Here is an 18187-nt window from a genome sequence, read left to right as displayed (position 1 = left end):
TGTCTGAAAAACGGATTTGGTGGGCTTAATAGGGACGTTTACCCTATTAGGTTTTAACCTGGTCTTGTTTTTTTGCTGCCCTCCTGCATTATGTATGCATGCATGGAACAGAGCCATACCATCAAACACAACTGTATTGCCTTTTAAGATGTTAATAAAGATTCAAACTTTGATGACAGTGCTCCTGACTGAACTGAAAATGTTGCAACTGTAAAGGAGACAAAAAGTTAGATTAAAAAAATGTCAGGATGTCAATGTGAACAAAACAGTGTGAACTATACTTCACTGCAAGAAAACATTTGCTATAGAAATACTCACCATATCTCACCAGCTAAATCTGATGTTGACTTATCTGTCTCCATCTTCTCAGCATTGACAGGAGGAATGAGACAAATTTAAGCAAACTTACGTCTTTTGAATTATGTAATTTCTTGTTTATTTGAATTTGAAAGGCTTACATTTTAAATGAGCAGATCAGTGTTCAGCTTACATTAAACATTTAAGAAGCTTCCTGGAATTATGCCCATTCGTGCCCCAGGAACACAAGGATGCCATCCTTTTCGTCAGCATCTTCATCCCTGTCAGGATCATCACCATGCTGTTCTCAATGCTTAGAGCACACTTTGTTTTTTCCCGGCAATCTCTAAGATTCATTAAATACACAAACTGGTGAATATGCAAAAATATGTGGCTTTTGAATATGTTACTATGTCAGGTGCCTAGCCAGCAGCATGTTAGCTAAAGACTTTAGGGAAACTATTAGCTTCTATTTGGCTGGCTAACATAAGTGTACCATTATTCTTTAAAAAAAAAAACAAAAAAAAACAATGTTTCTGTACCTGGAAATGTGCACCAGCATCCCAATGTATTTTTGCAACCCACTCACAATGGAGTTTTGGCTCAGTAGGAACTAGAAAATTAGCTGTCTAATTTTATTCCTTTTGAATGGAGATTTAAATTGTCCTTTTTATTCACTGTGCAAAAAAGTTTAATAGCCCATCCAACATTTGCTCAGTACATAATATAGATTATGTTATTGCAGAGATAATCATACCAACCAATTTGGCAATTACTCCGAGCTAATACAGATGGTTTGTTTCCCATTTTGAAACATTTGTTTTCCACCCCCCTCTCCACTCCCCTGCCCCCACTACTGCCACCACTACTGCTCTTTATCTTCTTATCCACTGGAGCTTAAGGTTACCACATCCCAAATTAACCCCTTGTTGTGTAACATACAAAATTCACAACGAAACATGTAAAACAAGTTATGATTTAATGATGAAAACAGCATGAAGCTAACATGCTCATCATGAGCTACCACTCATAACACGTATCTAAGTGTAGGTTCAAACTAGTGTCCTTTATTTTTATGCACATAATACACAAACACGTGTGCATGCACACACACTTGGTAATCTGAAAACAAGTATTGGAACTATCAATATTTTTTGAAGGAACATAAGCATTTAACTGGCTATTCAATTTATAGCACTTAATTTCATGGCAGGGGGTCTTTAATTTCATCCACAATTTGTGATGAACAGTTACTGTGGGAAACAAACATGCATACTGCCCTTTAAAATACATTCAACCATTAACAAATTTACAGTTGGACATTACTTTCTTGTTACAATCTTTTTGTTAATTTATTAATCTTATCCAGCCTTTGTCAATAAACATTTTTCTGACAAGAAAATTAGGTATTTCTGAAATTCCCAGCCTTGGAAGACACCCATGTATACTGTATCAGCTGAAGACAGAACTGACACACCTACATTTTGTGTAGCTATGGACTATCCTAAAATATACTGAATTACAAAAGATAGACAGTGTATATAAATATATTTTGTAGAAGAATTTTATTTTTCAGCCAGTCTGCTGTGTGTTACATTCTTGTCTTTGCATGTTGTTGTAGATAACTGTCAGGCCTTGACTAGCATTTAGTGTTATTTCCTTAGAATTTACTATAAGAATAATGGTAACCATATGCATTATGTCCTCATGATTAACTTGCAGTAGCTGAATGTGTAATCTTCAGATAGTTAACCTGCAGTCACAGTACAGGTGGCTCTGCCAGAGTATCTGGAGACAGCATTGCACAATTTGATGGGAATCGCAACACGTTGTTTTTTTAAATAATTACATATATTGGCTTCCTTGTGGCATATGTTTGAAGTCCACAGTCAAAGGTTCTCCTCAGTTCTGTTGCATTTATACATATAAAATCTGGCTAATCATTTCCCTGGTCTTGTACTAGAGGTAGTTAGTTCCAGGTAGTCAGAACCAGTGATGTCACTAAACTGCCCATGGCCACCATCAGCGCACCAAGCAAGATTTTCCATGACATTCCCTGAAACACCAAGAGACACTTGATGAAAAAAATGAGAAATGAGAAACACTTGTGAAATTAGCTGAGGTGGAACATAATTTTTTGTGTCAGAACTGCTTTGTAGCTTACTGAAGACTTCTTTTTGGAGGGGGTCAGGAAAGGGATGATGTTTTCTCCCTGAACATGCACTGGTTTGGGCTTGCACTTCAGGGTCTCACTATCTTCTGCTGGCCTTTTCACCAGTTTAGACAGCTCGACGTGGATCGCCTAGCAAGAGAAGCAGATCAAATATATAACTGACAAAACCCCTTCACGCAAGAGCCAAAGTGGCTAGGGTGTTGGCATCCTGAGATTGTTTAACTCAGACATTCAGTGGTCTAGCAAACAAACTGTGAATGGAAAGAATGATCTCTGTGTTCTAGGTTTAAGATAATACGCAATAACCACACCTAATATGGAATTTATAAGTGCCATAATTGTCGTGTAGTTTGTTCATTTAACAAGCATACCTTCCCTGCAGCCTCATCAGCAACTATGCCCTCCAATCATGGCACACTGGACAATAGGGAGCTCATGGAAAATATTCTTTCACCGCAAAAAATTAGTATTTAATCATAAGATAAAGCCAACGATAGCCAAAAGATATTCCAATACAGCGATGAAAAAATACTGCTCACTGAGTAGTAAAATAAACAAGAATTCTTTTGTAATTATACCACGTCATTCTAATATCAATAACTGAGACTAAATGCTTGCCACTTGTTTTTATGATGTAGTAACTTTTCAGTTTGATCTGGTTTGATTGATGAGTCTTTTATCCAGTGCAGGACAGAATAAAGCCGCGTTTCCACCGCAGGAACTATACCCCGGAACTAGGAACCTTTTGAGGAACTCAGTGCGTTTCCACCGCAGGAACTCTGGGGGCTTTGTTTTACCCCCCAAAACGTTCCTGCTCGGGGGGTAGTACTTTCCGAAAGTACAGGAACCTTTTGGGTGGAGCTTGCAGCGCTGAACATTTCTGATTGGTCGAGTACTCGTAGCATTTGTGTTGTATTTATTTTCCGCCATTACCCGCCATGTTTGAAAATATGCAGCGTCAAACCAATTTATTTTCATAATAACTTCAAATCAAACTTGTATGTTATGCGGCGCAGTAGCCTACTTTTGGTTATAGCCTGTCAACGTCTTGGAATTATAACGTGTGCTCTTCTGTTCTTTTCTTGCTTTAGTATTCGTTTTATAAAATGCTAAGCATTCGTGCTGGGACAGCATATTACATAGGCTACCAAAACATTCAAACGGATTAATTCGGTTGCTGAATATTTTCTTCCGGATTTTCTTTGTTAGCTCGTTGTAATTGACTCAAAACGTTTGATACAGTTATGTGAGGTATGCGGTAGTTCTGCATAATTAACATTGGTGATACAGTACAAGCAAACTGGAAATCACCTTCCGCACTTTTTATCCGGGTAAAATAACAGGTTAATTCTAGTAATCTTCCCTTTAGCTTTTTCATACTGCCGTAATTTTACTCAATTTTACTGCCATTTTTCAATTCCACGAAAAGACCAGGAAGACTATGGACTCGTTTATGGTGCATGGTTCGCATCTGGAGGGCACACTTCGCTGCTCGGCTCGCAGTAACTTCGAAGGAAAGCAAACGGTGGCTGTACCACTACTAATTTACATTTTCACGCAAGTCCGAGTTTTCGTTCTATTCTTGTCATTTTGCGATTAGCCTATATGGAATTGACGACGAGAAAGTAATAAAACAGCAAATTGTTTACAACGTGTGCATGTTTTCTGCTGTTAATGAATGTGTTTGAGAGGATATATGAAAATCAATAAATACAAAAGTAACCATATATAGTCATTGTTGGTAACCCGTTGTATATAAGTGGAATAAACCCCTCCGGGCTGTCCCGGTTATTAGAAAATAATGTAGGCTACTTCGGTGGTAGTATGGGGTTACAGAAGAAATCATATGACAGATGGACCGACGACAACGTCAGTGGGCTAATTTGCCTAATCTTTGCGGTACTTTAGACCCCGGTGGAAACGCAGACAACCATTGGCTGAAGGAACCTTTTAGTTCCTGGTAAAGTAGTTCCTGGGACTGAAAGTTCCGGGTAATTTTGGTGGAAACGTGGCTTAAGTTTTCCAACAGTGTATGGTGTGCTTAATTCTAAGTTCATAACAATGACTGAGAGCCCCATGCGAACAGTATGAATGGTTGCTACAGCATAGTCTTGCATAGTTAACCATAACATTACACAGTAATATACAAGCACTCATTGCAGCATAATTGTTTCTTGCCTTTGGTTTTTTGAAGATTTTACAAATTTTGCCAAAATATCAACATGGCTGAAGCACATTTTCTGGGGAGAGGGTCAGAAGAGGAGGACGCATGAAGTCTAGCCAGGATACATAGAAACATGGTGAAGATGTACGTATTACTGCTTGTAACAATTAAATTCTTTATGTTGTGTCATATTTTTTATATTGTTATATTCACATTGGTCATATGAGACAATTGTTAGGCTTCGCTGATAATGCTCAGCACATATGTACTGGGGCTAACTAATAGGCCTAGCTGTTTGTTTAGGGCTATTGTTAGCATACCTTGGGCAGTGTTAGCATAGTGGCTGGAAGTGGCCTGCTTTGTTAAAATTCATAACACTCACAATAAAACTGAGAGTCTTTCAAGAGATTTTTGATATTTCCTAATGTGAGAATTTCAAATACTGTTGTGTATGAGTTCATAGGTGGCTCAGTATTTTGTTATGTTTGATGCACCAGTTTACCATGAAGCTAGAGGAATATTATTTTATTGTGATCTTATTGTACATAATGTAGGACATTAGTATCTCTGTTATGTCCCAGTGTTTCTTGTGCTTTGTTGCTATCACTTTTATTTTTTTAATTACCAGTTTCTAACTGGAGGACAGACTTTTAGACAAGTGGACCATCTTGTGTGGGTTATATCTACCTGCCTGGTGAGATCCTTCAACCTGCACTGAACCTGTACATATGCTTAGAACTCCTTTAGGACAGATAGATCTAACTCACTGCTTTGCTGCGTAATAAACGCTTTCTTGCATTTTATATATCACTTTGTGCTTAATTGAGTCTTCTTTCAGGTAGTTGTTATTGTTGAGGTGGCTTTGTGCATATAATAGAGTAAACCTGCTTCTAGTGAGTTTTGGGGTGTAACAATCTCTAAAGGGTATACTTATCACTTAGGGCATGGAAAATATTCAAATTTACTGTGTGCTAATATGTGCTAGATGAACATAAAATTTCTCTTGGAATGATAAATAGTGACATGTGGGAAAAAATAATTCAGTTAACATGTATTTATTGAATAAAAAACCAAAGTAAAACCTTTTTTTCTTCAATTTCTTCCTACAATAACACACAAAAAAATAGTTTTACTTAGAAATAATCTTAGACACGACTTTCCTCAAAATAGCCTCATTACAATTAAACAAATTGTTGGAAGTCCATCCAACTGTTTTACTTACAGATGAGGGATGGGAGATGGGAGATGAGGGATGGGAGGTAGTTAAATTGAGTAAAATCTTATCTACCTAAAGTTTTTTTAAATCGCGGTAGCCTAATACCATTGCCCGTAGTATAAGTAAAACAGGCACTAACGCTGCAAGATATATGGCAAAGAAGATAATATTAGGCTTAGATGTGTGGGGCCAAGTAAACATATTGCGGCAAGGTTATTCCCCATGAGAAATTGCAAAGAGCTTAAGATTACCAAGTGCAGTGTTCAGTACACACTCAGAAGAGTCAACACTCAGGAGGGTCCAGTTGATAGGCAGTAATGTTAACAGGAGAAGATCAGGCAGTGGACCAATATCTTAAAAGAAACCAGTTCTACTACAGTGAAATGGCAACTATGATATGCTGGTCTAAAACGATGTGCATCTGCCTTTTCACAATCTTTTTGGTCCAGTCTTGATAGTGCTTGGATCATTGGAGTCTTTTCTTCTTGTTAACAGCACATAGCAAGGGCCTTCTTGCAGATACATAATACCCTGAGTGCTGCACCCTCTTGTTATGTCCAAGCGCTGAAATTTTCAATTTAATATGGCCAACAATATTTCACTGTTCATTCAGGTCTAAAATCCATCCCCACCCTCTGTGTGTCTTCAAATTAACACCTTGGCTGTGTTCAAACCTGCATACTCTCCATACTTAGCATACTAACTGTGATGTAAAAAGAGAATATAGCGTGTTTCTAGTGCATTGCATGTTAAGTTTGAATAGGCAAAACAATGTATACTACATTAGCAAAATTGCAACCAAGCATACAGAACGATCAAGAGACTCCCCATAATACATTGCAGCTGTGTGTCTATCATCTGAGCAACCAATAATATTGTAGCTGTGCAGGCCACCCCTATGATGCTGTTGACCCCAACCTCTTGAGTGTGGGTGTCACCCCTCCTTCTCCAGTCTGTGTGTGTCTTTGTCAGTCACGTACAGTTACATGTTTATATTTCATTGTCAGGGCAGAAGTAAGTAGGGATATAGAGGAGGGATTTATTAGGATTAAGGGAGAAGGACGACCTTTTTTGGGGAAAGTGTGTTGTTTTATGATAATGGAGAGTTCAAAACCAGAAGTTTTGACGTCTGTTGAGTAATTGACACCTCCCTACCCATTTACATTAGCCTATAAAATGAGAGGCAATAGGCTTGCTGTGTGCAGTGTGAGTGATAATTGGCCATATAATAAACCCTGATAGCACACATTTGGCCGACATTGGCCCAGTATCTAAATTTTGGTTCTCCCTGCAAAGGTCGAGAGCTGAATTGGCACTGCTGTGTCCTATGCATTAACGTGTCTGCCACTTATGCCTTGTGTACACAACTTTTAAAATCCTTACAAAGTCCATGGACAGCATGTCACACTGTCTTTCCTAAAAATCGCTGGTATTTTCATCCTAGAAGCGCTCACACTACATGACTTACAAGACTGGTAACACAGGGGGTAACACACACAGGGGGTAACACAGGGGGTAACACACTGGTAACACACACTACACGATTCATGATCGTAATAAACTAGATATCAGTGTTCTGTGTTGTCGCTAGAAGTATGTTCAGCACATGTGGGATCTTAGCCTGCACAACAAAAATGAAAAACGACAATCGGCAGCAGATAGCGGCGGCACTTGTCTGTGTGTGAATGTGTGTGGAAACGCTTAAAAAAAAGAATCTGGACAAGAAGATGATTGGCAAGATGGGGACAACACAATCTGTCCCTCCTTCAAAGAGAATAGGAGGTAAAATTATAGCAACAAGGGCGTAGGAGTGAGTTTGACATTGGGGGGTGGACACATTTGCTACTATGAATCAAAGCCCACCCCACCCCCTAAAATATTAGGTAGCTATAGGCAGTTCCACTGTAGCTATGGCAGTAAGTGGCGTGGTACAACATTTGTGGAATCACAATAAACAGCAAGTAAATAAACAAAATGCATCAATATCTGTACTTCTGTTTATTATTAGACAAGGTCATTAAAAGGTCAATTTGCAACCTAAACATGGTACTACATGGTACATGGTACTGATCTCTGTTGCCAGAAAACTTGGAAATGATCAGTGCAATGTCTGGGTTATATACAACCCAAAATAGTATGTTGCTATTGGAATTGGGAAAAGTAAAAGTGTTACAAGCCCCCCGGGTAGGTAAGGGCAGAGAGGAGGGTGGCGCTCTATAAGGCAAAGTGTCTTCACCCTCTTCAGGGGGTGAGGGAGATGGGGGGGTGAGCTTTAGGCATGGCCTATGACCTAGGCTAGAAAGCAAATATATTTTTTTCTCCTGTCATTTACAGCCACAAATTCCTTGCAAATTGACTTCTTGTCCAACAAGTCAAGTTTATCCTGATGGATATGACAGACAGCGGCATGGTTAAGTCTGTTTTGAGTCATTGTAGAGCATGCGGAGGGCACTAAAACTTCTCTCTGCCTCAGAGGATGAAACGGGGACTACCAAAAGCAACCTGACCAGGGTTTCCACTTGCCCAAATAATCCACGTACCTCTACAGACAATCCACGAATGATCCCTACAGCTTCTGCACTGTTACTAAATGAGTAGTTCAATCAGAACATAGAATGCTGCACTGAAAGTGACTCTCTGTATTTATCAATGACTGTAGCATCAATCTCTCCAAGAAGTGTCTCTTCCAATTTTTGCATAGTCAGCAAACCATCTTGGTTAAACAGCTCAGTGAACTGTGCATCTACAGTCTAGAACTACAGTCTACAGTCTAGGACTTTAAGGAATTCCACTCTGTAGTGGTCCTTTGCAGATTTAGGCTGATGTGCTTCAGCTCCTCCAGTGAAGGCCATTGGGGGTGGTCTGCTCTGTGGAGTTGTAATGGGCTTAACACCTAACGACTGAACCATGGCCGTCGCCTCTTCAAACAGAGTTTTGAAGCTTGCTTCATTTCTTTTGGCCTTGAGTGAGGTCCTGACAACTTCAACAGCAGCCTTCATGCCAGCAACTGTTTCAGATCTCTTCTGAAAAGAGATGTTCAGGCATTCAAGCTCACAAACCACTGGTGAGAAAAGCATCAGACCCAACACTGTTTTGCCTTTACGAAACTTCCCTAGCAAGCCATTAGCAGTAGATGCTGTGTTTGAGGCACCGGAAGCCATCTCCTCCAAGCTAGTTAGCACTGACCCATACTTTGATAAAACAGCTGTGATGGCTTTGTTCCGTACTGTCCATCTTGTTGGACAAAGCAGTTTTATTGTGGTATAAGATGTATTCTCTGCCTGTGCAATCGCTGCTTGAATTGCTTTAAACTTCCCTGACTGAGATAATAGGACTCCTAACTGGTGGACCAAATCCAAAGAGTCTCTGATCAAAACAGAGGCTAAGCAAGCTTTCTGTTGTCATGGTTCTGGGGTGCAGTGGCCTTGTGCTGCCACTAGAAGGCACCCGGCATCTGGGAATTTCTTAATTTGTTCCAGGTGTCTGATTCCCTATTATTTTCCCTTATTATTCTTTCACGAATTGTGTTCGTGGGTGATTCTGTGTCCTCTTTTAAGGCGTTCAGTCTCTTAGCGCAGCGAGCGCATTCTGATGCCTTAAGGTATTTGTACTTTTATTTTGAGCTTGTGTGAGCCGTTGGGTATTGGGACGTTGTCCCTGGTATTGTATTTTGTTTGTGTCTTTCTGAGCAGCCTCTCAGGTTTTTTCTTTTCGCTGGGTAATTTTGCTACTCAGTTGTCTTTATTTTTTTAAGACCAGTTTTGGGCTTGGTACCAGAGCTTCGCCTCTGTACCGCTGGTCCCTTTCTTTTTCGCCCTGGTTTTCACGGGTAGTTTTTGGTTTCGCGAGCCAGTTTTACGGCTGGACAAGGTTGTCCTTCGGAGTCGTTTTTTTACTCCGTGTTTTCTTTTGGTTTATGATCCTGTGTGTGCGAGAGTTGCTCTCCCAAGGATCTTATTTTTGTGTTTTAATTTCTGGTGTTCCCTTTCCTTTGTCCTTCGGGACTTTGTGGTTAATGCTTCCTGTAGCGTTAGCTTTTCGTTCCCCTGTATTAGTCGCTTCTGGTTCTCCGACACCCCCCCCCACCCAGTACACAGAAGCCTTATGGAGATACCAGCGACCGATATTGTTGTGGAAATGGACGCTAATACTCTTGAGAGGGCGGTAGCCGCCCAGCAAGCGACCATTTCTAACCATGGACAGGGGTTACAGCTGCTCCAGGCACAGCAGGCAACTACGGCTGAGCAGCAGGCACTGATCTTCCGTAGACAGGAAGAGATGCTGGAGCGAATGAGTAGACAACAGGAGGTATTAATAGGGCTCGCAGACAGCTTTCGCCGGTTGGCGAGCGAGTCCCGCTCCCCGACGGCGCCAGTACTGTCACCAGTGGCACAAGCACTGTCATCTACCACACTCCCCCAACCAGTTTTACCGAATGCTAGGGAGCCTAAATTACAGCTTCCGTTGCGCTACAGCGGGGAGGCAGGAAAGTGCAGAGGCTTCCTGTCTCAATGCCAAATTTTTTTTAAGTCACAACCCTCCCGTTTTACTACAGAGGATGCTCGGGTGGTGTTCATTTTATCACTACTTACCGGGACTGCTCTGGCGTGGGCTGATCCTTTAATTTGCGCACAGGCACCGGTGATGAACAATTCCCAGCTACTGATGCTCGAGATGGCCCAGGTCTTTGACTATGACATCTCGGGCAGGGAGGCGGCTACCCGGTTGACCCGGATCAAGCAGGGAGGCCAAAGTGTGACTGAGTTTTCGATCAATTTTCGGACATTGGCAGGGGAGACGGGGTGGGCAGAGGAACCGCTCATGACCCTGTTTATAAACGCTCTGTCAGACCCACTCTGGAACCACCAGTAAGTTTGGGGTCACTGATTTCTACAGCGATCCGCATAGACAACCGGAACAGCAAACAGCACCTGGTTAAGAATTGCCTGAAGTTGACAGCAAAAGACCAGTCTCACTAGTGGAGCGGAAGCCACCAGTGAGACATAATAAAGTTACAGACTTTCGCACCTTTTTATCTGTGGAACTGGCATGGAGAGGGGCTGTAGTCCAGGCGGAAGCCTTTTTAGATTCTGGGGCGGTTGATAATTTTATCGATCGCAGGTGGGCTAAGAACCTGAATCTGCCAGTCCGTTCCATGTCTCATCCCCAATCCCTCATAGCACTTGACGGCCGCCCGTTGGGCACTGGTACGGTGAGGCAGGTGACTGAGTTGGTTTCGATGCGTATTCCATTCCGGGGGCACGCGGAGCGTACCCACTGGTATTAGGACATTCGTGGCTGGTGGAACATCAACCCCATATTAATTGGGGGAACAAGATGAATCCTATCGCGCAGTGGGGGTCTCGGTGTGATGACCACTGTCAGCAGGTGCGCTCTCCTTCCTCCTCTCCTCTCAATGAAACCGATACGGGGTCTGAGTTGGACGAGGAGGAGGCAGGGTCAGGTCTCACTCCGGGGTTATTTCCTGCGGTCTCTGAGGAGCCAGAGGAGAGTCTAGCTTGGGATTCGGTTTGTGATTGGAATCCTCCTGCAGACGAGTGGGATGGTAGTTTGAATTCAGACCTAGAGGAGGAATTTTTATCCCAGTATCCCAGTGGTGGGGATGAGGCGCAAATGTTAGGAGCGGTTTCCTTTCCTCTTCCTCCCAATGTGCTGGAGGATTACAGACAATTAGCGGAGGGATTTAGCAAGCAAAGGGCCACCACACTGCCGCCACACCGACCATATGACTGCGCTATAGACCTCTATCCGGGTACTGTGCCTCCTAGGGGTTCGCTTTATTCACTGTCCATTCCCGAGGGCGAGGCTATGAAAAAATACATTAAAGAAGCATTAGCTAGTGGGTTCATTAGACCCTTGACCTTGCCGGCAGGGGCCGGATTCTTTTTTGTAGGAAAACAAGACGGTAGCGTGAGACTGTGTATTGATTACAGAGGTCTCAATAATATAACGATAAAGAATCGGTACCCGTTGCCCCTTATGAATTCGGCATTTGAGCGCCTCCAATCGGCAGCTGTGTTCACCAAACTCGACCTCTGTAATGCGTACAATCTGGTGCGCATAAGGGAAGGCGATGAATGGAAGACAGCTTTTAATACTCACACTGGCCATTATGAGTATTTAGTGATGCCGTTTGGCCTCACTAACGCCCCTTCTGTTTTCCAGGCGTTCGTTAATGATGTGCTCAGGGAGATGCTGGAGAAGTTCGTGTTTGTCTACCTGGATGCCATCTTAATCTTCTCCAGAAATCTCTCTGAGCACATCAAACATGTCAAACAGGTACTAGCCAAACTCCTAGAGGCTCACCTGTTTGTGAAGGCAGAAAAATGCGTGTTTCACGCAGACTCTGTCTCGTTTCTGGGGTTTATTGCGTCTGCAGGAAAGATCCAAATGGACCCGGATAAGGTTTCTGCGGTCAAGAATTGGCCAACCCCTGATTCAGTAAAGCAAGTCCAACGATTTTTAGGATTTGCTAATTTTTATCGGCGGTTTATCCGTAATTTTAGTTCGGTGGCTGTGCCCATCACGGCGCTTACTAAGAAGACGGCTGTGGGTCAATTCTGCTGGAACCCCCGAGCGGAGGCGGCATTTGTGGAGCTTAAAAGGAGGTTTTGCTCCGAGCCCATTTTAATCACTCCCAATCCTTCGTTGCCTTTTATTGTGGAGGTTGATGCTTCTGAGCTAGGGATTGGGGCCATACTATCTCAGCGGTCTCCCCATGATCAGAGGGTGCACCCCTGCGCTTATTTCTCTCGTTCTCTGTCTCCCGCCGAGAGAAATTATGACTTTGGGGATTGCGAACTGCTGGCTGTCAAATTGGCATTGGAGGAGTGGCGTCACTGGCTCGAGGGAGCGGAGCATCCATTCACTGTGTGGACGGATCATAAGAACCTCGAGTATGTACGAGACACAAAGAGACGCAACTCATGACAAGCACGGTGGGTGCTATTCTTTGCGCGATTTAATTTTCTTCTGACTTATCGGCCGGGGTCGAAGAATACTAAACCTGACGCACTCTCTCGCATTTTTGACAAATCTGACGAGGACCGTCCACCGGATCCCATCATTCCGGCTAATCAGATTCTCGCTTCGGTTTGTTGGAAGATTGAGGCGGCTGTTCGTGAGGCGCTACGTCGGGAGCCTGACCCTGGAGGGGGCCCTCCTGACTCTCTTTGTCCCGACTGAGGTATGGGCTCAGGTGCTGAAATGGGGGCACTACTCGCGGCTCACGGGTCACCCCGGGGTCCACAGGACCAAAGAGTTTTTAGCCAGGCGATTCTGGTGGCCAGGTATGGACAAGGACGTGCGAGAATTTGTATTGTCTTGCTCGGTCTGTGCCCGTAATAAAAATCCTCATCTCGTACCATCTGGGCTGTTATGTTCACTACCCATTCCTAGACGACCGTGGGGTCACATAGCTCTGGATTTTATTACGGGACTGCCACCATCCGAGGGTCACACAGTAATTTTAGTAGTGGTAGACCGTTTTTCCAAGGCTACCCATTTTATTGCCTTACCGAAACTACCGTCAGCACCGGAGACAGCGCGGCTTATAATTAATCATGTTTTTAGAATACATGGTCTGCCGCTGGACGTCGTGTCTGACCGCGGGCCGCAGTTTGTGGCGCGGTTTTGGAGGGCATTCTGTGCTCTCCTGGGTGCGTCGGTGAGCCTTTCGTCTGGGTTTCACCCAGAGACTAACGGGCAAACCGAACGCACAAATCAGACACTTGAGAACACTCTTCGGTGTTTGGCGGAATCGAATCCGACAACATGGAGCCGGTTCCTGGGGTGAGCTGAATACGCACACAACACCCTGCGTAACGCTTCCACAGGGTTTTCTCCTTTTGAGGCTCAGATGGGGTACCAACCGCCGCTATTTCCTGAGTTGGAGGATAATATGGGCGTACCGGCTGTGGGGGCTTTTATCCGGTGTTGTCGGGCCACCTGGAAGAGGGTTCGGGCATCGTTGTTACGCGCCAGCGCCAATCAAAAGAGGCTGGCTGATAGGCGTTGTTGTCCGGCACCGTCTTATCGCGTGGGTCAGCGGGTGTGGTTATCCACCCGGGACCTGCCGCTGTGGGTGGAGTCCCGGAAGCTCGCTCCTTGCTATGTAGGCCCATTTAAGATCATCCGCAAAATCAACGCGGTCACGGTGAGGTTGCAGCTCCCACGGTCAATGAGAGTGCATCCGACCTTTCATGTCTCCCGTCTCAAGCCTGTTCTTATTAGTGCTTTGGCTCCGGTGGAAGATCCTCCACCTCCCCCGCGGCTCCTGGAGGGGGGCCCGGTTTATATGGTGTGGCGCATTCTGGCAGAGTGACTGGTAGGCAGGGGCAAACAGTATCTTATTGACTGGGAGGGCTATGGCCCGGAGGAGCGGTCTTGGGTCCCTACTAGGGACATTATGGACCCAGAACTGATAAGGGACTTCCACAGACGCGGGGCTGAGGGTTCGTCTGGAGCCGCCCGTTAGAGGGGGGGTCCTGTCATGGTTCTGGGGTGCAGTGGCCTTGTGCTGCCACTAGAAGGCACCCGGCATCTGGGAATTTCTTAATTTGTTCCAGGTGTCTGATTCCCTATTATTTTCACCTGGGGAGGTGCCTTTATAAGCACTGACAGAACAGCAATCAGTGCTTCTGTGTTAAAACCCTTTTTCACTAAGCCGGTAAGGTATAGGTGCTCGGTGGACGGTGTACAGTGTACAGAATTGTGTTCATGGGTGATTCTGTGTCCTCTTTTAAGGCGTTCAGTCTCTTAGCGCAGTGAGCGCATTCTGACGCCTTAGGGTATTTGTACTTTTATTTTGAGCTTGTGTGAGCCGTTGGGTATTGGGACGTTGTCCCTGGTATTGTATTTTGTTTGTGTCTTTCTGAGCTGCGTCTCAGGTTTTTTCTTTTCGCTGAGTAATTTTGCTGCTCAGTTGTCTTTATTTTTTTAAGACCAGTTTTGGGTTTGGTACCAGAGCTTCGCCTCTGTACCACTGGTCCCTTTCTTTTTCGCCCTGGTTTTCACAGGTAGTTTTTGGTTTCGCGAGCCAGTTTTACGGCTGGACAAGGTTGTCCTTCGGAGTCGTTTTTTTACTCCGTGTTTTCTTTTGGTTTATGATCCTGTGTGTGCGGGAGTTGCTCTCCCAAGGATCTTATTTTTGTGTTTTAGTTTCTGGTGTTCCCTTTCCTTTGTTCTTCGGGACTTTGTGGTTAACGCTTCCTGTAGCGTTAGCTTTTCGTTCCCCTGTATTAGTCGCTTCTGGTTCTCCGATACCCCCCCCACCATTATATCTGTGTGATCAAATTAGTACAGTGGGCTCCACAGTGAACATAGAGGGCTAGTGGCTGCTCTTGTTTTATCAGTGCCTGTGCCCCAGAATGCTTCCTGGACATATTAGCAGCCCCATCATAAGTTTGACCTTGCAAACCATGGATTGGTAAATTTAATCTCAGCAGCACATCCTTAGCAACTCTAGCAAGGCCTTTTCCTGTTGTTTCAGAGACACAGTACAAACCAATGAATTCTTCATGGGCATCAGTTCATTGTCAATATAACGCAGGCAAATGCTTTCTTGTTCTTGCCCAGAAATGTCTTGTGTTCCATCAATGATGATTGCATACTGGAGAATGGGTAGATGCCTGATTGTGTCAGCTATTCCACGAACAATACTGTTGCTCATTGTGGACAGAATTTCATTCTGGATCTGTGGGCTAATGTATTCTTTCTGGGGCCTCTGCAACCATTTGGCTAAAAGGACATCATCCTTGTCTTTCAAGAGCTGATACAAATTACTATTTTCACCCTCATGCCCTCTCAAGGCCTGTCCCTGTCGTGCTAAATATTTGATTGAACGGACTATTTTCCCAAGACAGTGCCTATTGTCTGCTTGTTGGATTGCCAAAGCACTGGACAATTGTGCATCTACACGGTGATTTTCTTGTGCAGTCACAGAGACAGCATGACAGTGCATATGACTACTTCCGTGTGCTTTAAATTTTTCGATCGCTCTTTTCCAATTTCTAAATCCTGTAGTGATAAAAGCAGGCTCTGCTTTTGCTGCAAAGGGTGTGGGTTTTTCTTGATACACTTTCTTGCAATAAAAACACAAAAACCCTTTTTGAAATGCATTGTAATGCCGCCAGGGAAATTCTTTGTACCACCTCTCTTGGAAACTTAAAACTGTGAGACAGCATTTGAGTCTGTATGAATTTTGGGTGTGGCTCTGTCCTCTGACTTGAATCTTCACTGTCACTCAACTCTCTGTTCCTGTTTCTGCTTCTGCTTCGCTCATGCATGCTCTGAACCCCCTAAAGCGAAAAAGTCACAATCTCACTCAAAGCCATGCGACTACACTACAAGCAAGCAATACCAAAATGTTTGCGAAATCTCTGCTCTGATGTACGTCAAGCTCACAAAGGCCAATACAGGCTAATACTTTTCAATCTCTCTTACCTGTTGGTCTGCTTCTCTCTCTCCCTGTCTTTGTCTGCCTGTCTCAACCATTTGATGTTCCTGTGTGACGTTAATGTGTTTACAACACTCTAGCTTTTCAGAGAACACCGTAAACAGTTACTCTAAAAATAATGTACAGTATCAGTACTGGACTTAACCATTAAAGGCTACATATTTAATAAGGTTTTGTCACAGACTGAACCTTTAATTTTTAAGATTTCAAACCACTGATTTGCAGACGCACAAATGATCATACACTGACATCTCTGTGTTTACAGCAGAAGAAAACATGTTATTACTAAGCACTAAGCCTTTTTAAGACCTCATCTCAGGCCCTGTATCTTCCTCTCCTCCTGTCTCCATACTGCTGCTGCCTTCCTGCTCCTAAAAATATAATATGGCTGCACTGATGCATGTCTAAGGTAAGCGTTGGTGGCTAGCTTGTCTGTGTTGTGTTTCGAATAAAATGAAGGCCAGACCAGAATATCTTTGGATCTCTGTTTATTCTGTTACAAATATAAAATAACGGATTCCTCCGGTCAATCATGCCCATTAGTTTGAGCTCCTCTCCCATGTAGTACTATAATTGAAAAGGGAGAAGGGAGGCGAAAGAAAGAAAAGGCGTGTGGGCCGTATAACAAAGAGCCATAGAAAACAGAAACATACCTGTTACAAATATAAAATAACGGATTCCTCCGGTCAATCATGCACATTAGTTTGAGCTCCTACACAAATGAGATAACACAGGAAAAATATTAGCATACTACACAGTGCGTTTAGCTAACACGTGACCTTATACATATCATTTAATAAAGAGACCATTATGTTGCTTACCTCTCCCATGTAGTACAATAATTGAAAAGGGAGAGGTAGAGGCGGAAGACCTCATTTATAGGGGGAATCCCCGGAAGTGCACGTAGGAACATAGAAACCGAGTCTCAATGGTTCCACATGTTGACTCTGGAGGCTTAACATCAGGTAACTATTTACAAATTTTGAGTAATTATAATTATGTACATTTGACATATTACTGCTGTACAATTGACCCTGTTACACTAAGGTAAAGCTCCTGAACATCAAGGTAGTCCATTTTAAAACTAAGGCATGAAAATCCACTTATTCATCACTGTGGAGAAGCATTCCAGCATGTGATGTGCAGGATGGTAGTGGGGTGTCCTGGTGCAGCTGATGAGTGCAGCGGGCACCAATGAGTCCATCAGCAATAAATGTATGCATGTTCACATTTAGTCGGTTGGAAGTCAGAGAGATGGATCCCTGCCACTAAAGTCACAGAGCTGAATAGCTGCTTGAAAACAATTCTGAAGGGGACTCAAGATGCTTATGAGAAACTAAGCATATTGTATTATTTCTGTTTATTGATCTGAGAAACTGGCACTGAACAGGGAGCAACTCAGCCTCCATCCTTGCCTGTTCTCCTTTCTGGGTTTAATCCATTACAATCATGAATCAATTTTAAAACCTCACCTCACACCCTGCAGCTTCACCTGCCTCTCCTCCTGTCTCTTCCATGGTTGCATCAGGGTTCTCCTCATAAAAATGTATTATATTTCAAACAAAGTAATACTGGACTTGGTAGGCGATCAATTATGTTAATTTTGAGCTCTTCTGTATGTGCAAAATGCTTGATAAAAGGCACAAACTTTCACATATTCATCACTAATCCATTTAAGACCTCACCTCACTCCCTCCACCTGTTACTCCTTCACCTGCCACTCCTTCCTCACCTGCCTCTTCCCTGTTTGTACCAGCATTCTCCTGATAAGATGATATATGATATTTAAAATAAATAATGTAATATTAGGCTTGGTAAATGATCAGTTATGAGGTTGTCTTGTCCTTGAGTGTAAAATCT

General features: G+C 43.4%; 1 protein-coding gene across 6 annotated transcripts in view; it reads right to left on the bottom strand.

Moving 5' to 3' along the window:
* Positions 1-1259: 1259 nt before the first annotated feature.
* fkbp16 (FKBP prolyl isomerase 16) overlaps positions 1260-18187 on the bottom strand; it is a 111169-nt gene continuing 94241 nt past the window's right edge. For 5 of the 6 annotated variants that reach the window (XM_064335626.1, XM_064335628.1, XM_064335629.1 and 2 more), the window contains 2 exons: positions 2462-2599; positions 1260-2353 (listed from right to left, as the gene is read on the bottom strand). In XM_064335626.1, coding sequence (XP_064191696.1) covers positions 2267-2353; positions 2462-2599 — 225 coding nt within the window. In that variant the 3' untranslated portion in view covers positions 1260-2266. Of the gene's footprint in view, positions 2354-2461; positions 2600-14720; positions 17863-18187 lie in introns of those variants that run through there. The other variant, XM_064335627.1, reaches the window with a different exon arrangement.

This window comes from Anguilla rostrata, chromosome 5 (genome assembly GCF_018555375.3).
Source record: "Anguilla rostrata isolate EN2019 chromosome 5, ASM1855537v3, whole genome shotgun sequence".
NCBI lineage: Eukaryota > Metazoa > Chordata > Actinopteri > Anguilliformes > Anguillidae > Anguilla > Anguilla rostrata.
This window is presented reverse-complemented; position numbering and strand designations above follow the sequence as displayed.